General features: G+C 35.2%; 3 protein-coding genes across 4 annotated transcripts; 1 reads left to right on the top strand and 2 right to left on the bottom strand.

The window, feature by feature from the left end:
* Positions 1–640: 640 nt before the first annotated feature.
* On the bottom strand, positions 641–1,492 carry LOC114718860 (glycine-rich cell wall structural protein 2-like). Its single transcript, XM_028904303.1, has one exon. It carries the CDS (start codon positions 1,490–1,492, stop codon positions 641–643), a length of 852 nt encoding a protein of 283 aa, XP_028760136.1.
* Positions 1,493–2,718: 1,226 nt separating this feature from the next.
* On the top strand, positions 2,719–5,596 carry LOC114718853 (huntingtin-interacting protein K-like). Its single transcript, XM_028904296.1, has 4 exons — positions 2,719–3,067; positions 3,255–3,310; positions 5,143–5,209; positions 5,298–5,596. Exons 1-4 carry the CDS (start codon positions 2,939–2,941, stop codon positions 5,376–5,378), a joined length of 333 nt encoding a protein of 110 aa, XP_028760129.1. The 5' UTR covers positions 2,719–2,938; the 3' UTR covers positions 5,379–5,596.
* Positions 5,597–7,023: 1,427 nt separating this feature from the next.
* LOC114718868 (probable serine/threonine-protein kinase DDB_G0282963) lies at positions 7,024–14,940 on the bottom strand. Of its 2 annotated transcripts, XM_028904312.1 has the most exons (13): positions 14,133–14,939; positions 13,435–13,849; positions 12,693–13,353; positions 12,359–12,399; positions 11,891–11,959; positions 10,845–10,945; positions 10,669–10,747; positions 10,404–10,502; positions 10,204–10,272; positions 10,044–10,093; positions 9,868–9,949; positions 9,249–9,343; positions 7,024–7,738 (listed from the first exon to the last, which is right to left on the bottom strand). In XM_028904312.1, the coding sequence occupies exons 1-13, from the start codon at positions 14,561–14,563 to the stop codon at positions 7,612–7,614; spliced, it is 2,319 nt and encodes a 772-aa protein (XP_028760145.1). In that variant the 5' UTR covers positions 14,564–14,939; the 3' UTR covers positions 7,024–7,611. The 2 variants fall into 2 exon arrangements, with proteins under 2 accessions (XP_028760145.1, XP_028760147.1); XM_028904314.1 differs by lacking the exon at positions 7,024–7,738 and having other exon boundaries at positions 9,274–9,354; positions 14,133–14,940.
* Between the last annotated feature and the right edge of the window lie 5,990 nt (positions 14,941–20,930).

Genomic DNA, 20,930 nt, shown 5'->3' on the forward strand with positions numbered 1-20,930 from the left:
ATAAAAAAAAAAGAATTTGTGATGAAAATTAAGAAAATTTGTTTAGAATTTAATTTGTGATGGACTGCACATCGCATTTCCTACATATCATGACAAAATTTTTTGTTCATTTAATGTCCTAAAAAAAACTTTGATCTGCACTAATATATATACTAGAGAGTAACAGACCCCTGTTGGATTATATATATTCCTTTATTACTGCTATTCGCATCAAATAAAGCTTGAAATTGCAGATCAGCATTATGGGCAAGTAAAATTGCAAATCGAAATTACTATATGCCTGTGGGCATCGTGCACCTCGATAAGAATTAAATAATTAGCCAAACTTAAAAGTTTATTCCAATCTAAAACTATGGGACTTCTAGACTCATCAATACAATACACAGTAGTCAAGCACGCTGTGAACTTGTAATACAAGAACCAAGAGAACAATGGCAGATCAAAGCAGAAGTGGATATATGCGGACTCCACTTCTCTTTTATCGAGTTCTCATGCTCTCTTTATCTTTTTCAAATCGAGCTATCCCCTCTTAAATACTTTATCAGAACGTACATTATATTCATCCATTATTCATTTATATTTATAATTTCACACACAAACTCAATGATTATGGGAATAATTTGACGATTTTATTCAAAACTTAATCTCCGCCAACTGGTCCGGCGGTAACGTTGTAGACTCCTCCACCGCTGTCATCGGTGCAATTGCTACCACAGTTTCCACCGATGGAGATAGTTATACCTAATCCCCCACTGCCTCCGGTGTCCCCATTTTGATCACCACAACTGTCGTCTCCGCCGCTGTCCCCGCCACTAGATCCACCTCCGTAGTTACCATCTCCTCCTCCCTCGTAACTTCCTCCACTTCCACCTTTATCACCACCTCCACCGGCATAACCTCCTCCACAATCACAACCTGTTCCTTCGCTTGATCCTCCTTCACAGCCACAGCCTTTTCCTCCTTCATCACCCCCTCCCGCGTACCCTTCTCCACCTCCTTCTCCACTTCCACAGCCTTTTCCCTTACCGCCTCCCGCCTTGTCTCCTCCACAACCTTCTCCTTCTCCGCCGCCTCCGGCGTAACCCCCTCCACTTCCTTCTCCACTGCCACAGCCTTCTCCTTCTCCCTTGCCCCCTCCGGCGTACCCTCCACTTCCACAGCCTTCTCCTTCTCCTTCACCCCCTCCGCCATATCCTCCTGATCCGCTTCCTTCTTCTCCTCCACCATATCCTCTTCCGCTTCCTTCTCCTTCACCCCCTCCGCCATATCCTCCTCCGCCTTCCTTCTCCTTTTCCACAACCCTCTCCTCCTCCGGCATAACCACCTCCACTTCCTTCTCCTTTTCCACAACCTTCTCCTTCCCCTCCGCCGCCTCCGGCATATCCTCCTCCGCTTCCTTCTCCTTTTCCACAACCTTCTCCTTCTCCCTTACCCCCACCCGCGTAACCTTCTCCACTTCCCCCTCCTTCTCCACTTCCATAGCCACTACCATACCCGCCCGAACTAGCGTTACCGTAGCTTCCATAACCAGGAGTCTCGCCTTCATTGCCATGAAGCTCGCCAAGTTTGATTCTTCGACCCTCGGATATTCCTACAATCACCATTAATATCAGCACCAGAAGAGTCGCACTCAGAACATTCCTCATCTTTATCTTTAATTAGAAAAAACAAAGTATATAAAGCTCGATATCGAACGCTTTATGTGGGCGAATTATAGCCTGGCAATCATCACTCGTATTTATAATGATACGAAGCCGTAGATCGTTTAACCATTAATGCATTCCGTTGAGATCTCTTTTTCTGTGATCGAGACTGCTAAACTTCTAATTGTCCTCATCCCGAACTGGATTAAAAGACAGATTTTATAGTAGCCCGATGAACTCCTAACAAAACTTTGTCTCTTCTCTCAAATACTTCAAGTGCTAATAACTGGCAGTGCACAACTTATGCAAGTTTCAACTTCTAATACAGACTTGCTTCTATATCTATGATAATTATTTGAACGTCATACCCTCTCTGTCCAAGGAATTAATTCAAATTGCTTACCAAGTTGGTGAAACATTTAAATTCTTAGTTGAGGATGCAGCCAATTTTCAATTACGAGATCCGTGCACGTAGCAAATTTTGCTGAAATTCAATGTCATTCCAATAATAATTGAGTAACAAAACTCATGGGAAAAAAGTATTATGAATACAAAGTATTTTATTTGGATCTATCACCTATATGTCCACTCATATATTCCTTGAAAAATGCAACTATATTATGAGTTGAAGATCATGACAATATGACTCTTGCGGTTCTTTTTCCCATAATCTAAAATATAATTTATGATTTCCTCATTATTAGACCACGATGCAAATTTGTTCTAAAAATTTAAAATCATAATAATATTTTTTTTCCTGTTAAAAATGTTAACAGCCAATATCACTATTTTAGCAGTCAATATTAATTTTTTTAATAGAAAAGACAATATTACTAGGATTTTAAATTTTTAGAACAAATTTACATCCAGAAAAATAATGCACTCTATTATTATAGTATTATCTATGCCTTGTTAAGACTGGGCCTCAGTCTCTTTTCAAAAGCAAAATGAAGAGTTTCAAAGGCCCAATTTTGAAGGTAGCTTTTCTGAGATCCGAGTCCAATAAAGCCCAACTTCCAAATCTTCCACGGTTGGTCCAATAAGGCAACATCAACACATCATCCAACGCAACGCAGGGAAGGTGCCTCCTACAGTTTCGAGGCTCAGGCGGCTCATCCTTTGGGTTCTTCCCCGCTGGTGGTGTTCCCCTATCGCAGTCCTTCAGACCATCAATTAAGTGTCGAGCTTTTTCTACTCTTAGGGCATAGAAATCTACTCGCAATCGATACTTCTGTGTTTTCTGTCTCGAATTTCTCTAAGGAACTTTTGTCCCAAAAAAGCTTGAAAGAGTAAAGATGGAGGCTGCAGATGAGGGAGTAGAGAGGATAGAGGATTCCAAGGACTTACAGCAACAGAGCAAAGCGTTTGATAAGCTCACTGACCGCGTCGAGGATCGCCAGCTCGACTCCACTCGCGTCCAGGAGGTCCCTCCCGGTCTCTTTAATATTTACTCTTTTATTCTGTTGTATTTTTTTTTTTCCTGAGAAAGAAAAAATTGTAAGAATTTGTTATTAAATTGATTGATGGAGGCTTGGCATATAATGATTAAGGCAGTGCGTTCCAATTAAGCAGTTTCATGCGATGCTCTCTAACAGTTTTGTGATTTGTCAGGCTATGGCTTCAATTGCTGCATCTGCAGAAGCGGACTGGAATGCGATGCGTTTGAGGTAGATAGGAATCTTTTGAGCTTGTTATTTTTCCAGAAAACGGTTTAAATTAGTGAGTACGTTTTTGCAATGACTAACATTGTAATGTTTGGGCTGTCATTCGTGTTCTGCTGTTTGGGCATGGCCTTGCACGGCTTGTTTGTCATATAAAGCTATGAAGACTTCCTGAACATATTTTTGCGGCTTCAAAGTTCATTTAACCTTCTGAAAATTATGCATTATTCCTGCCCTTAAAAGCGTCAAACTGTGGTGGAGTCTGAAATTAGGGGAAGCATATGCTTTGCTCTCTAATAAATGAAGTGCCCCCAACTTCTCCTTTTAATTGCTCATATAATGGGAAAACCTTCTTTTGTCACATTTGCGACCATAATATTGTACTTGGGGAATAAAAAGAAAAGGATGGGAGATTCCCCCCCCCCCCCGGGGGGGATGAGAAATTTCACGAAAATCCATCTTTATTAGAATATTCAGTTCTCATTAGGCTTGTATTATTATTACCTATGTTCTATATTCGCATTACTTGCTTTTATGTACCCTAGTGTCGTATGTTGTTTTCAGTAATACAACATGATTTGCTGCTGTTATACTAGTATCTTGAATTTTTACTAGCTAATTTTATCGTAACAGAAAATTTTTCATTTATCTAATGGAAGTTATCGCCAGTTATAGAATGGAAATCTAGAGACTTGGACTCTTTCAAATTTTGGACTTCTAGAAATCCCAATATAATTATATTCTTGCACATTTTATTTCTTGAACATTTATTTTTATTCTCAGTGAATTTTTAAAGAGGCTCCTGTATGTGTGTCTGTTTTCCTTCTAGGATATAAGATCATCTATTAGACTTAGCGAGCAGCTGTAAATCCTCGCCTTTTAATGTTGAAAAGGGTTTTGTCTTTGGCATCTATTGGACTTAGCCAACAGCTGTCAAACCATATTGATTATTCTTCAGCCCAATCTTGGATTCTCTTGGCTATTTTCTTTCCCAGCTTTATGCAAACACTTTGCAAAAATCTGGGAAAATATTACAATCCTCAAGATATCATTAATTTATTATAGCAAAAATGCACATGATTATATATATGTATGTACATGTTTATAGATACAGACACAGCGAAGCCAAAACCCATGTTCAGGTGATAGAAATTTCAATCGTCAGAATCTCAATCAGAACATGCAGATTATTTTCTTAAATTCCCAGGCGATTGGCTTTTTATCTGATGCTGACATTAATTTGAGGTTATAATTTACAAGTTCTCATTGGGGGAAGTAAAAGCTCATCATAAGCATATGCATTCTCCTCAGCCCCCTAGTATGGGGGCCGTAATACAAGCATGCTTAAACCAATTTAGATTTGATAATGTGAAATAAGTTTGTGTAACACAGATCTTATCATCTTAGCAATTCCTCACCTTATGTACTTGGCAAAAGAACTTTAAAAGTGTCGGAAGTGTATCAATTCTAAATCCCAAAGTTCATTGTGCAATAAAGACTGATACTTATTGCGGTTCATTAAATCGTAGTAGCCGATCTCTGCTCTATGTAACCTGCACACATGTCTCTTCTTTTGTTTCCATGTTTAGACTGAAATCTTCAGTTAAATAACTCGCATTCTTTATGCAAGTATATCTTTCCCTTTAACCGCTAATATCATGCTGAACAACTTACCACATCATTGACTGTGCAAATCTGAACTATTAGCTTATGTTCAAATTTCGTTACTGTATCCTCTCACCACCAATTTAGTCGTTTGCAATATAAGTCTCTTTGTCAGTCAATTTTTCTATATCTTAAATCTCAACTTCCAATCTTCCATCTTGTTTCATTACCAGGGAGAAGGAACTGGCTGCTGTTAAGATAAATGCAGCTGATGTTGACATAATCGCAAATGAACTAGAGGTAACTTATCTTGAACTTAAGCGTCACAACTTTTGGAAGCTTATTCATGTTTAGGATAGACTGGTGACGCTTTTAATGCCTTTGACAGCTGGACAAAAAGGTGGCTGAAAGAACCTTGCGTGAGCATAAAGGCGATGCTGTTGCTGCTATTAGGCATTTGCTTCGCTAGATATTTGTGTCGAAATTTGGATCCTCAAATGTATACCATCAAAAGTCAGATCTATTCAGAATTTTTATACTTATATTTTTTTCGGGCAAATTAGATTTTTGCATGAGCTGTAGGAACTGTGTTTTCGGGTGAAAGTCTGAAAGATCCGCTGTGTATTGAAACTTTTGTCCAAGTTACTTCTTTTTTGGTCCGAGTTTCGTGCATGGTTTATTTACCAATTTTCAGACTCAAAACAAACGGCTTTCCTGTGGGAAAACGGACGCTTACTGGATGCCATAATGTGCAAACTAGAAATTATACATTTTATTGAAGTTTACATGCAATACAAAACACGCCATTGGAAGGTAGTTAAAAAGAAGAGGAAGAAAAAAGGAGAAGCACTGCCAGCGGGTGGAGTCTTTGTGCAGTTGTTTTTTGTCCCTGTTGGAAAGTTAAGTTTGCAAGCGCTAAAGCTCTATAACTCTCCATCATTCCAGTCACAGGTTGGAAATTTTTACGCCACTGAAGTTGTTGATTCTACAAGTTGCCTGCACAAGTTGGGGCTTAGTGGCTGGCTCCTCTTGTCTGTATCTATCTTCCATGATCATATGCACGTTAAAAAGGCAAATAGGCAATAAAGCAGTCCAACAAAGACAAAGGGGAAAATGGGAGTTTTGGGTCAAGTCCGGAGTGAACCAATTGGGGGGGGGGGGGAAGGAAGGCAAGGTGATGAGACGAGCGAACTGCTCGTCCACAGTTCATAGGAACTGTTAGTCCAGATTCCAGAGTATGCCCAAGTTATTTTGACTTGCTAGTTACCTTCCAATTCAGGATGGAAATGAGACCCACGAAGATAGATTTTCTAGTAGTTTCTTTTGTCAAATTCATTTTTAGTTTGTCTCTTGTCTATCACAATTTTGTGAGTTTTTTATGCTCAATGCTTTGGTCCTGATAAGTTTTTGAACTCAACTTACCGAAATCTTTTTTTTAAAAAAAAAAATTGAAGCATTTTTAAGCACACTGTCGAAAATTTGAATAATAAGTTGCACTATTTATAATTTTTTAATAGTGTGATTTTATATAAATTCTATTTTAAATATTGGCGTAATGATTTTTGGTTTATATTATTTTAACCATGAGTTTGAATTTATGTAATATTTTATGTTTGATGAATATTTTAGTTATTTATTGTACAATAGTCAATACTTTAAACAACTATTAATCATATTTACAATTTTTAATTTGGAAATAAAAGTTTTATACGAACATTGAAAATTTTGAGTGAAAATTATGTAGTGTGGATTATTGTCATTTTTGAAAGATATCATACCAAATTATTATGTAGCATAAGAAAATTAAAACAATATTCACACCTTCCTTCAAATTTACCTCAAACGCTGATTAAATGTTGATTTAAAATACATTAAATAAGGCGCTCATGGCATATCACGGAAAGGAACCACCCAAATATGACATATAACTTTGACCACGGAAAGGGAGAAATAGGAGATTTTAAGTGATACCCAGCCATACTTTTTTTTTTTTTTGTTGGGGGGGGGGGGCCCAAAAAACTTCAACTGATATTGGCAGCAACTGGTCCTGTTCTTTTCCCCTTGTTCGTGCACAAAATTGTGCCACTTGTGAGTGAAAATAAAGGGAGTGGAGCTACGTACGAAAATCACACTTACTAGTTTAGAACGGACTAATCAAATCATGAATCTGACATGCTAAGCCGCACCTTGTCGATTCCAGTGGATAATTACAAAACTCCAACCATGATTAACAAAGAATATGAAGGGAAGAAACTTCTCGGATCCTAATCCCTTTCGTCCAATCAAAACTCGAAGTTTTTGCCTTCTCTGCCTCCTGTACAAATTCTTTAATAGCACCTAAATTCTCCGTCTAGGATCACAATAAAGGTCACAATCAATCCCATTTGGTATGGCTCCAAGCATTCAGCACTACTAACAAATTGAAGATCATTGATGCCATTGAAGAGACAAAACGTGATTATACCAATCATCATCGTCGTCAAGCTCCACTTTCTTTCATTTTTCAATGTTGTCCCCTTTTAAGTTCTACCGCAAATGGTGAAGAGCCACAATTCCGATCAGCACTTTGGTATGGTTCCAACTTCAAGCCGGGCCCCGTTCGTGTCAATTCAACTGCTTACCAGAAACTGGTAAAAAGGTATGCAAAAAAATCATTATGTCGGCTGCAGGCGAATAAAAGAAAAGAAGGTCAAAGGCCGTGTTTAGGACTCCTTTTGAGTGTTTTCAACACCAGCAGAACGAGCAGCTTGAAATTGAAGGGCATAACGTCTTTGCAGCTCTCGAAGCCTTTCTAGCAGTTCCTGAAACGTTGGCCGGCAGGCTGGATCACTGGTGGGAATGAACAAAGATACAAGTCAGTGAAAGATATCAGCGATGGCAACGTGTTCCCGCAGAAATTCTTGCCTACAACTAGGTGAGTCACATCATCTATGCACTAGTAGAGCCAAATCATAAAGACCCCATATAATACTACATTTATCCAATTGTGCTATAGTGCATAATAGAGTATGTGCCTTGTTCAATGTCCTATTTATATGACAGTTATAATAGGGATATGACTTACAACCACTAATGTAAATTAGAGTTGGCGTGCTAACTTTCTGGTGTGTCAATTCATTTTTTCACAGAATGAGAAAAATTTTGATACCTTGTGCATCCACGATGCATAATTCCCACCTTTTCTTTTATGCTTTTTATAACTAGAGACCAAACAAGTGACTAAAGAAAAATATGATTCCTTCAAAAGTTCATACTAAGTCAGAGTCGAGCAAAATAATACCAGTTAGAGTAATTCAGAAGTGAGTATATCATATACATAAACACACCATACATGCATGTGTGCTGCTGACAACTTTAGCTGACCAAAATTAAATAGTAAACTGAAGGACAGTAGATTTTCGGGGGACAAGACATGGAAGATGAGGAAAGTCCTATAATGCCCAAAAAAGGAAGGGAGAATTTGAATCTTGCTATCAACAGCACACAAGCAACATTTTTGCACCCTTCAAAATTATAAGAGCAAATATAGTTGCAAGGTTGTCTCTCTATTTGTTGGCCATTAGATTATTTAATAAATAACTTATCTTAAAAAGGTGAACTTGTCCCCCTCTAAGCATCAACACCATCAAATATGTGATCGTTCTTAAATGAAGCCCATACTAAGGTTGAAAGAACAAAACTTCAGACTGAGAAAAAGAAGTAGAAAAATAGATGAACTATGTGTTTCCCATCACTTAGTACTGTTATGTAACCCAACAAAACATTGTGAAGTCAACTGATGAAATTGTTAAGTTGTCAATTGTCATAAACCAGATTACCAAAATGAATTTTGGGCTACTGCAAGTATTTTAGGTAAAGAGTGAAAAAGTAGAAACTGTATATGTCAGTAACTATGGAACAACCATCGGTGTGTGTGTGTGTGTGTGTGTGTGTAACACTAGCTCAAGCAAAAGCTCTTTGGATCTCAATTTTGTGATAAAATGTAATCAAAGTGTGTGTGTGTGTGTATCTATATATGTGTCTAACACTAGCTCAAGCAAAAGCTCTTTGGATCTCAATTTTGTGATAAAATGTAATCAAAGTATGAATGATAAGGTTCAAATGGGTAAAGATGTTGAGAGATGCTAAAGATATTAAGAAGAAAATCAAAATATAAATGCTTGATGAATATCCCAAACAGCTGATCTTATGAAATTCGCATAGGCACGCTGGCCAACAGTAGGACACAAATCATTTTAACTGATCATTGACTTTGCAAGTGGAATAAGATTTATGCGTGTACATATTGAGCTGCAGAAAAAGATATAAACTAGTATGACAGAACGACCAGGAAACACACCTATGCCAGCAGCTCTCAATTATAGCAGCCCACTTGGGATCAACATCCTTTGGAATTTCTAGCCGCTGGTTCATGAAGCCAACAGCTCCAATCACCTGCAAGTATCCTAGACAAACCATTGTTCATATTTGGACCCACCATAATATGACTGCTACAAAAATGAATATGAAAAATTAAAGGAATGAAATATCAGAAGGAAGCGGGAAACAAATTATTAATAATAAAAAAGACAAATCCCATAAAAAGAAACTTGAAATTACTAAATTTCAAATCAAATTTGGTAACAACACTTTAATAGGTTTTGACAACACTGGACTGGCAAATGATAACACATTTTTGTAGAAATTCTTTATCTGGGGTTTAGTAATTTCAAACTTCTTCTTATAAGATTCTTTCTAATAAAAAATGCATGTCCCTTGGCCTGTCAAATAAAATTTGTTATTCAGCAAGCAAATGAGTGACAAAGTAACAAAACGATTCGAAGATTCACATATCTTCAAGGGCTCGAATACCTGATGTAAGTGGATTTTCCAACCATATGAGACAAACACTTTCGGAGGTTTTCAGTTCGACAATCTTATATGCCACCTTATTAATCACATATTCATGAAAACTATACCTGCATTGAGTTGAGACTCTCCCAAGGGATCTTCTCAGTTGTAAGTTCCCACAATATCACTCCAAAGCTGTATACATCAGACCTGATGTCCCCAAGAAGAAGAAAATATAAAGTATTCAAAATCCATAAGTTCAGTGGGGAGAAAGAGAATACCCAAGGGTAAAGATCAAACATACTTCTCATCAGATGGCTCATTACGAAGAACTTCTGGTGCCATCCATTGAGGCTGCAAAGCAGAAAATGCAAGAATCAGGAACTTTTTTGTTTATGTGGAGAAAAAAAAAGGAATTCAAACAAAAATATCTTGTGGTCAACGAATAAGATATGTGAACCTACCGTGCCCTTTCCAGTCTTTGTTGTGAGATATGTTTCATGCTTGAGGCGCGAAAGGCCAAAATCACCGACCTGTTCAGCTAGTACATGGTTAAGATATTATCTACCTAAACAAGATATAATCCTAGAAATCTTCAAGCAATCAAAAGAGAGTCTACAACCTAACAAATGGAGAATAGATAGAAAAATTACAAGAAGCTGACCTTAACAGTCCAGTTCTTGTCAACTAGAAGATTTGAAGATTTCAAATCTCGATGAATGATAGGTGGGCTACAATGATGAAGATAGTTTACACCCCGAGCCTACAGAAAGGATAAAATTAGATCATATCTTCAATTAAAGCAAGAAAAAGTCAAAAATGAATTTCTAATATAAAAAGAAAAAATAGGGGAAAAAATGAACATGCAGCTATATCAACAAAACTTGAATGAGACATTTTCTCCATAATATTGCCAAAAAAATACTTACAATATCTAAAGCCATATGGACACGCCGTCTCCAGTCAAGTTTGGCTGTGTTTCTCTGGAGTAAGCGAAACAAGCTTCCACTGAAAAGAATTACAGATTAATACAAGAATAATTAGCCGGACTTGGCACTTTGTAACTAAGTGATTTAAAAAAAAAAAAAAAAACTTCTGAACTAACCGTGGGAGAAACTCAGTCACAATGCAGAGACGTTGAGGTGAAGTTACTGCCCCCATGAACAGAAGGACATTTGGATGCCTAAGTCTCTTCATAACAGATACCTTCATATCAACAGCATCATCAAATTAGTGTTATATAATGATGAATTGTTTAGGACGGAGGCTCAGCACTCTGAGGTACAAATATAGTAGAATAAGAGCAGAATATAAATACAAGAAAATAAATCACAGAGAGGACTAATGAACTGGAATAACAGTCTCTTGCATAAACTATTCCACACTGGTCACAGTCTAAGAAATAACAATTCCAGAGAACTATGGCTCCACTCAGTAACTTATTTGGTTCATGTAAAATTCAACTTATTAGTTTTGCAAAGTCTTTCAATTAAAGAGGGAATAAATTAGGTGGAATTTTTATGTATTTTGCTTTGAGGTCCTCCAAAAGAGTTACTATATGCCGTGAAACCTCTTTCAAAGAATCAATCATGCGTGCTGGGTTGTGAAAAATGTTTCACATGTTAGCTTACTTCCACTTTGGTTATCTTTACTCACGTCTCTAGGGCTAATCAAGCTTCACCTATTCAACTGCTCATATTATGGCCACCATAATAAGTGCACTCTAGCCTTTTGGTTCCACAACATCTGCTCATAATATAATATCCATATTAGAGCACCAAACTATAACGTGCAAATGCTGCCTCAGCGATATATTTAAAGCTAGTAAGTTAAACCACATTGATCCTTCTTTGGTCAACAGATAATTAACGGTCCTTATCAAACATAATTAAATTCAATGAAGCCATGCGGTTATTGTTGTTGGTGGAAGGAACAAGTTTCACATATTTAGAAACCATCACCCTGAAACCTAACATGGATGTGGTTTAGTGCGTCAATAACAAAATGGCGAAGACAATCATCAAGCAAATATCATCAAACTAACATCCTCCATGGAAAGCCTAGCACATTCTAATTGGTATGTCTCTCCATGGTACATTAGCAGCTGAATTTTTTTCCTTTTTAAAAAATTTTGACTGCCTGAAAGCATACCTCTTGTCTGAAGGACATAATTACATCATCTGAATATTCTTGCTTGGAGAATACCTTGACCGCAACATCCTGCGGAAATGTGGGTGTTAATTGGCATCACTTATTAGTCAGCAATATTTGGTTTGTCACCGCAGAAAAGACACATCCCAAATGAAACTCTAGCGTTTCCTCAGGCTTGCATTTGCCATGAACATATTGCTTCCTTCCCGACATGCTTTATCTCATATTGAAATATTCGAAATTCAAAATATTATTGCACATGCTAGTAATCTGAGTTGCAACCTAATCATAATTTGTGTAATATAAAAGAAAACCTTAAACACGTGGTTAACCCACAAAAAGTGGACAACAGAAAGAAGCAAAAGAGAATTCTCAAACATAGCGACGGCCACTGGTTATTTCAATATCCTTTTTGTAAGTAGCATATGAACTTAAAACTATAATTAGCAGGAAGAGCAGAGAACATACTGATCCATACCACAGAGCATGATACACAGTTCCACATGATCCTGCACAACAACAGCAAAAAGGTAAATGGGAAATGGAAACAACATAATAAGCAAAACCTTACATCAAATTTACGAGGAAAGAATGATGGCATCAGTAAAGTATGGTAGATGAAATAATAAAAATAACAAATTCTATGAATGATAGCCACACTGATAACTGGTTACGTTTGCAAAGCAGTCAGATTTTGGTAATAAGAAACTTGAAATATAGACAATGCTCCAAGTTTATATGCAATCCCAAAGCATGCCTGTTTGGCGCTTAAAAAAAATTTAAAAAAAAAAAAAAAAACTACCTTGCCCAATTTGTTCTCCAATTGTCAGGTCTTCCCACAAGATTTCATAATCCAAACAATCAGTATCCATGTCCAATTTATTATTGACAGCACTGCTGCCACTCCCACAGCTGCTTGCACTACTTGTGCTGTTAACATTGAAGGAGGACCAGGATCCTGATGCTTCATTAGTAACAGGTCGATTACCTTCTCCTGCCTGACTTTCTGGCCTCACACAAGAAGAAGGAGGCTTCCGCTGAGCTGGCTCATTTTCTTGATCATTCTGCAACCACGGCCAACCAACACGGACGTTCCTTCCCTCTGACCCATCCCGCTCATTTGCTTTCCATGGCCATGATATCGTTTTCCTTTGAATCCATGCTTCAGCCTTGGAAGTTAAGACTTTATGCATAGGTTTTCCTTCACCCTCATCACCAGAATCTCTTAAATTTTTTCCTTGACTTTTGTCTTCTGTGTGAGAAATAACGCCAAAGGGAGAGGGGGGCACATCTCCCCTGGGTGTGCTAGCTCCACTTGAATTAGCATCTTCTCTCTGGTCTGAAGGAACCGACTCTGAGAAGCCAGGCTCAGAATGATGACTTTCACCACTCCCACCTTCACGATCCACATTATTATCTCCTGTTCGGATTCTTGACTTCACTTTGTTACTTACCTTGGAGGCCTATTATAATGGTTTTCACATCAAAACATGCCATGCTAGGCTAAATAAAAGAAACATTTAAAGAAAAAGTTGTAGACTAACCAAATTTGTAATTTTTGATGCTATACCAACTTGAAGAGGCTGTTGAGAATCGAGACCAAGTTTATTTGTGATGCTACTTCTAAGATTGTTGGAGCCTGAACCTGTTTCAAATTGCTTTACTCCTGAGAACGGAACTCTCACTTCAAGGAAGGGTCGTGAATCACTTGAGACGCAAATAACGCCAATCAAACGTCCGTCATCGTCATATAAAGGATTATTAGTAGCTACAGTCAAAAACTTCTCTCCCATCTTATTTTTGGCAGGGAAGTGCCCAAGCCATTTCTCTCCCATAATGACCCGGGTGACTATATCATCGGCAAGAGCAAAATCACGGGGGTCTACAAGCAGCTCAATGCCATCCTTACCAAGGGCTTCTTCCGCTGAATAACCATATAGATGTTCAGCACTCCGGTTCCTGCAAAATTATTACATAAACCATAGACAATTAAGCTTTTGATGTAGGTCACAGAATTCTGTAATCAACAGTGCAGAACATTTTATGCTCGATCTAAATATAATTCAAAACGCATCCATTTCAATCTGAGGACACATCATCTCCAACAGCCTGATAATAGAAACTTATAACTCATATTTTTATCTCCATTTGCAACCAAAATAAGAATCCACAAAATTAATCTTCATATTAAATCATTAAGAAATCAAATAAAGAAGAACTTGAAGTCGAATAAGCTATTCACCAGCATATTATACGACCGTTAAGATCCAATATGTGAACAGAGTGCCCCATTGACTGCAAAATATTGAGATATTGCTTATCAGTAAAATTCACAGATGAAGGGCCTCTTCCGACGCCACCTTCTCCATCACTTTGAGGATCACTACCACGGCTTTCCCTCTGAAGCGGTGATGAATGTTTAAACGAGGTCGAACCTTTCTTCCACGAAGCCGGTCCATCGAATCCGCCGCCTCCAGCTCTCCTCCTGGACGCACCCAATCTCGAACGCTGCGGCGATATCGAGTGCGACCTCTGGCGATGATGGCTCTGCTCGGCCCGAGCATCGCTTGCGCCCGAGAGCTTGAGCTTGGACATTTCTTGCTTGAGGTGTGCGTGACCCACCTCGAGGTCCTCGATCTTCTTGAGAAGCTCTTCTGGCTGTGGAGTTCCCATTTCGAAGCTAAAATTGCGCTATATCCAAAAGAGAATCTTCAGATATGTTCAACGCAACAAGCTGAGAATACGAATTTAGAAAGAAGATTCATCACCCTCTCTTCCGCTCTCCCTCTCCCCGCCACATAGCCAAGAAGTGCGAGCTTGATTCAGTGGCTCAGCCTCTCTCTCTCTCTTCCCCCAAGATTACTTCAAGAACAGCAGATAAACTTGAGGGACAAAAGCAGATAGATATAGGTTGAAATTTGATTAGACAAGAATGATTGATAAAATTTTCAATTGAAGGTCTTATCTATCTCCGCTTTCTTCCGCAGTCAATTGCTCATGAAAGAGAGATTCGAGCCCTGAGGGGTCAAGAAGCTTTTTCCGCCTTCTCTCTCCGTGTGAGTCTCTCTCTCTCTCTCTCTCTCTCTCTCGATAAAAATAAATTCAGCTTCAGCTTCCTTCCCTTTCAGGTTTTGCTTATTATTCTTCAACTCTTTCCCCCACCCCTACATGCGGGTTTGGTATTTCTGTTTTGTGGAGTACTGTCCCATAATTTAATTCTATTTGAGCTATTTGACCAAGAAATGGTAATTACTTGTTGACCCAAGAAATCCCGCCTACGCTCCAACATGCCAGTGTCCGACACCCGCCGATAATCGTGCCTGATTCTTTACTATCGGTCCAATTCTCGAGGCGCGTCTATCTCAATCTCCTCTGAGCGCATTTGTTGGAGCTCAACTCATAGATTCTTTTCTTTTCAATTTGTGATAAAAATTTACATTAACTTCTCCAGGACATCAAAATTTTATGAGAATTTTGTTGTCTACTCTAAACTAGAGAGATTAATTACTAACCTATATGTAGTTCTCCTATTCCTATCCCGATATATATTTTTATTTTTAATTGTATTTTATGTATCATTTTTATTTTCAAAGTAATAATAGTATGAATTTAACAACATTAGATAGCTTACTTATAACTTAATAACTATTAGCAAGTCACTCAAAAAAAAACTATTAGCAAGTACTATTTATATGCAACCACTACAATAATTAGTTTAAAAAATAAATAAATATAAGAAACAAAGTAGATCAAGATATGATGTTTAAGATAAAATTAAAAGCCAAACTAATTTTTATATTAAGAAACAGAAGTAATATAAAAAGATTAAATATTTTATATTTTATGATTAAATGAGTATCTGATAACTATTGATGGGATCAATTTAATTTTCATAATTATTCTATATAATAGCTACTTTCAATCATTTGCCCCGATTTTATTCGTTCCTTTTTTGAAAAAAAAAATCGCTTGATTCTCTACTGAATTGTTTTTTTATTTTTCTTTGGCAAAGGAATTTGTCTTTTTTTTATACGATTTCCTGCTTCTAGAAGACTCCCGCAGCATGCATTGAATTCAGACAATAACGAACACACTTTTCCTGTCAACAAAAGGTCGAAAATAGTTAGAATATAAAATAAATATCATCTTGGTCCTTAATATAAAATCTTATCTGATTTTTATTTTAGTCATAATTATAAAACTCCAATAATGATAGTTCTAGCCAATAAATTTGATTAGCAAACAAATTTTAGGAAAAATAATATATTTTATTACAAATAACTAATTAACTTTTTTTTTTAATCACTTCAAATTAGTCAACTAGCTCTTATAATTAGGATAAAAAATAGTATAATCAATTAACTTTTCTTCTCTCAACTAAAATTTTTCATTAAAAAAATTCACACCTCTGACTAATACGAAATTTGAGGTCATTACCTTTTTATCATCTATAAACTCTTTGATAAATTAGTTATAAATTTCGTATTTTACATTGATATTTATATCAATTGATGTTAAAAAATAATACTCCTTCGGTCCTTATTATAAGACCCCATTTGACTTTTTATTTGGTCCTAATTATAAGACCCTAATCCATTTTGTCTCTTATATTTAGGCATTTTTTTCCAAGATAATCCTTCTAATAGTGATAGTTTTAGCCAATATACTTAATTAGCAAGGATATTTTAGGAATGACAACACTTATTTATTATAAATAACCAACTTAACTTACTTCCTTAATCTCTTCAAATAAGTCAATTGGGTCTTATAATTAAGACCGGAGGAGTAAATACTTTTCCCTTATTTGAGTTGCTTTTTGGTTCAGTTACTTGCTTAATTTACAGTCACAATTGCATGCATTAATTCAACAGGCTGACTTAGATTAAACTTGTATGCAAGGCAATTGTGCAAATTTACTACTTTGTCCTCATGTGGGTGCGTGTAAAAATGGTCACATTGATAAAAACTACTTGTTACGTATAGATGACAAGTGAAATTAAAATAAAAAAACAAAATTTTTCGGCTAAGAAAAAGAAATTTAAGAAGGAAAAAAAAGTGGTGATAGGATTAAGTATAGGTTATACATATAATGTTTTTGTTATGATGTAATAATTATTAAATAGTGACAGCATCTTATGCCAAACTGAAATAATTTAAATTTAAATATTGAGTTTAATTATTAAAAAATATATATTAATAAAATTATTGCTAGTCCTATGATTCAAGAATGAAGCTCGTTTTCAAATAACATTATTTAAATATTACATGATAATTAAAATTCATAATATACATAAATGGATAATATTTTCATGATTAGAAAAATGAGAAAATAGTAGGTTTTTTTAAATCCCAGGATCAATCTGAAAAATTAATTATTATATAGTTTTAATTTATGTGAAACATTTAATTCTTTGTTTTAGTTAAAACGTTGGAAATAAATAAAACAGTTATATATGAGGAAATACTACAGCCGCCATTTAATAGAAGTGAATGTTAAAAAGGGAAAGGGCAAATAGGGGAATAATACAGATAGGGTAGGTGTAGGATGTGTCACATCAAATATCAGCTTTGAAGAGTAAATGAAAGCAGAATCAGAATTATGCCACAAACAGAACCAAATCTGTGTTTTCCCTTTCTTTTCTTTTCTTTTCTTTTCTTTTTTCCCCTTCCCCCTTTTCTCTTTACTTAACGTTTTTAATTGGATTGATCCTCTCCTTTTTAACCCTTATTTTTTCAATTGGCCCTTTATCACGTCCTAATATTCTCCTAAATTAAAAGCATTTTCTTCCTAATATAATATGTACTATAAAATATATTATATTTATTATTTATTATGGTTCCATCATCATTAGTTAAACAGTAATTATATTTTATTATTTTGAATTAAAAATAATTAAATATTATTTTTATCATATTTTCTCTTGTCTCGTTTCGTTTTCTTTATCATTCTTAAATATTTTAATATATAATTGGTTGCTTATACTTCGCTTTCAATTATTTTAATATTAAATATTATTTATTTTGCTTAGTATTTGTGTGCACAAAAATGCATAATCACAGTTATTGTGATTGACCAGCAAAGGTGGATCTATTAGCTGCAATTGGTCTTATATTCACAGTGATGTCAGTTTGGATTCCGTATTTCCGTTACTGATCTGACAACTTCTTTCTTATATTTATAAATATTTGGATAAAAATTAATTTATAAAACAAGTTTCACTTGGTTTTGATTAGGTCTATATTTTTTGTTTTCTATCGTACTCATACAGTTTTATCTTATTTTTAATCATTTTTATAATTTTTTTGTCAATCGCTTGAAATAACCATATTAAAATTCAAGTAAAACTATAATAGCTTAATAAAAATTTTAAGAGACTAACAATTATGTGAAGTTATAAGGATATATAGATTAATTTTACCAATACTTGGACAGAGTGAGTTTTTTTAAATCATGTTTATAAGTCATATTATCAAATTTTTATATAAATATATAATTTTACCTTTTATCTATGATATGTAGACCTCATTCTTACACGTGTATAGTGTATACAAAATAAAAGGGAAGTTAAAAAATTTGTTAAATTTTAAAACAAAATTAAATTTTTTTACCTTTAAAATAGAAGTAATGAAATTTAAGATTTTTTTCAATTTCAATAATACATCTTAGACATGTCTTATTAATAGCAACAAATCACTATTTTACCAATAATTTTCAAATCATAAGCCTCTTTAAATTTAAGTCAAACTTAATGAATCCAAAAGGTAAATGTGATTGTTGGCCAAAAAGGAAAAGAAATGTGATTGAATTTTTATTCTTCATTTAACTCCTTTTTTTTTTTAAAGAAAAGTAGATATCGATTTAACATATGTTATTATTCCTCTACTCCTTAATATAGGACCTAATTGATGAGTTGATCTTGATTCTAAATTTATCAATTTTCCTAAATAACCCCGATTGATCCTCCTCAATCATAATTAAGTAGGAGAGAAGTGAGGATATTAAGAAAGATGATTATAGTATATTAGGAAAAATATGTCGTTTTTTTTATAATTAACCAACTTAACTAACTTCTTTAATATAATTAAATTAGTTAGATAAGTCTTATATCAAGGGCTGAATGTAGGGGTGTGCATGGACCAGACTGGACCAGGTTTGTTATCAACCTGAAGTCTGGTCCAATAAAGACCACAGGCTAAAAAAGACAGCCTGAGGTCTGGTTCAGTCCAGTATCAACCCAAGGTCGAGTTGGATTGGACTTGGTCCTATGGACCAGTCCAGGTCCAGGACCTACATTTAATTTTTTCAAAATTTTTTTTTCAACAGGAGGCAAAATTGTAACTTACTATATAAAATTTTGTATATATTTTAATCCAAAGTTTATCAAATTTGATCATTCCCTTTCAATTTCCCAATAATGTCATGTTTTATTAATTAATCCTTATTAATATAGATATTTATATGTAGAAAATATATACATATGCTCATTACTTAGGAAGTCAATAGATAAATCTAGATTATTTGAATAGGCAAAAAACTTATATAGAAAAATTAAATCAAATTAAAATTATATAAATAATAATTTTTTTTAAAAAAACGGGTTAGACTGGATTAGACCAACTAGTTTGAGGGCCTAGTCCCTAGTCTAGTCCAGCTTGATGAGACCAGTTTGATCCAATCTTGTTTCAAGCTAATTTTTTCTGGATTGAACTGGACCGGATTTGCTGGGGTTAGATTGGACCATATCAGACCACCAGGTTTTTGCACAGCCTTAACTGTATGATTACTACAAATTGACTCTTATATATAGATATATATATATATATATATATTTATAAGAAGACGAACTCTCAACAACTACCCTACATTATTATAACATGTAGCATTTTAAATTAGTTCTTATATTCAGTATTGGATGTAATATTTTTTAAGGTTAGAATATAAAAAGGGAAAAAAAACTAAAACACACACGAAAAATGATATGAACAGTATCAGCACCAAACCTTCAAGAACCACTTGTGCATGTCGGCCCAAAAACAATCGGATTGTGGATATTATTCTTTTTCACGAGAGCATATTACTATTAATTTGCTAAGGTACAATAATTTCATTTACGACCCCAAATTGTTATGCTTATCTTTTTTCATCCTTAAAGTGATATTTAGGCTCCTCCTCCTTTATTGAAAAAAATAAAAATATCATTTAAATTTGTGAGACAAGTATATAATTGACAACGTTTTGCCATTATAAATAATTGCAAGTAACTAACATTTCAAAAACTCTACATTCTAGATCAAATGAATATATATATATATATATATATATTGAAATATAAGAATAAGAATAACTTAAACTAAAACATAAGTTCAAAGTAAAATCAGACAATGAAATTGAAAAACGAAGAAAAAAAGGATGAATTACGTCTGTTTAACGTATAAGAGAGAATAAGCCTTAATTAATTGAATATAATTTCGGCGATTAAAGTGTATGAAAAGGGTAATGTGTTGAGTCAATAAGTAGAAGGTTGTTTCGTGCAAAGCATGAAGAAGGGCGTGCACGCACACAGCTTGAGGAGACTTGAAAGTGAAGATGGAGAGAGAATGGAATCTTCTCTCTCTCTCTCTCTCTAATAAAATTCCTAACAAATAACTCATAATAATTACAATAATATATTCATATTTAATTTTAAAGGCAAAGAAAGTAAAAGCTTCATTGCTTTTAAAGTTATGATGTGAAAAAAGGGAGCATAGTTCGCTGCTCTCGAAATGGGGAATGCGATTGCACAATGGTAAGCAACCTTATCTCTTGTTATCTTCTGTATCATTAAAGTGCCCTCTGTACCAGAAGAAGATAACGTAAAACCAGAATAGCTTTTACACAGTGGCAAGTGGCAACTTGACATTGAAAAATAAAATATAGTCTGTCATTAGAAGGGCGTCAATAAATTATACTAAATGCTTACTTGGGAAGCTTCTTTTTCTTCCCCCTCTTTCTGTAACGTTTGGAATGTGCTTGTTGTTTAAAGTTGTTCGTTTAAGTCGA

Source organism: Neltuma alba, unplaced genomic scaffold (genome assembly GCF_004799145.2).
Source record: "Neltuma alba isolate B1F8T4 unplaced genomic scaffold, ASM479914v2 tig00011874_pilon, whole genome shotgun sequence".
NCBI classification, from domain to species: domain Eukaryota; kingdom Viridiplantae; phylum Streptophyta; class Magnoliopsida; order Fabales; family Fabaceae; genus Neltuma; species Neltuma alba.

Bases quoted from the DNA above. Each gene is read 5' to 3' on its own strand.
- LOC114718860 (XM_028904303.1), bottom strand. From the start codon at position 1,492: ATGGTAGTGGCTATGGAAGTGGAGAAGGAGGGGGAAGTGGAGAAGGTT.
- LOC114718853 (XM_028904296.1), top strand. From the start codon at position 2,939: ATGGAGGCTGCAGATGAGGGAGTAGAGAGGATAGAGGATTCCAAGGAC. The intron at 3,068-3,254 runs GTCCCTCCCGGT...GTGATTTGTCAG, and splicing joins ACTCCACTCGCGTCCAGGAG to GCTATGGCTTCAATTGCTGC. The intron at 5,210-5,297 runs GTAACTTATCTT...TGCCTTTGACAG, and splicing joins TAATCGCAAATGAACTAGAG to CTGGACAAAAAGGTGGCTGA.
- LOC114718868 (XM_028904312.1), bottom strand. From the start codon at position 14,563: ATGGGAACTCCACAGCCAGAAGAGCTTCTCAAGAAGATCGAGGACCTC. The intron at 13,850-14,132 runs GTGAATAGCTTA...ATAATTTTGCAG, and splicing joins AACGGTCGTATAATATGCTG to GAACCGGAGTGCTGAACATC. The intron at 12,400-12,692 runs GTAGTTTTTTTT...GTTGTTGTGCAG, and splicing joins TGGAGAACAAATTGGGCAAG to GATCATGTGGAACTGTGTAT.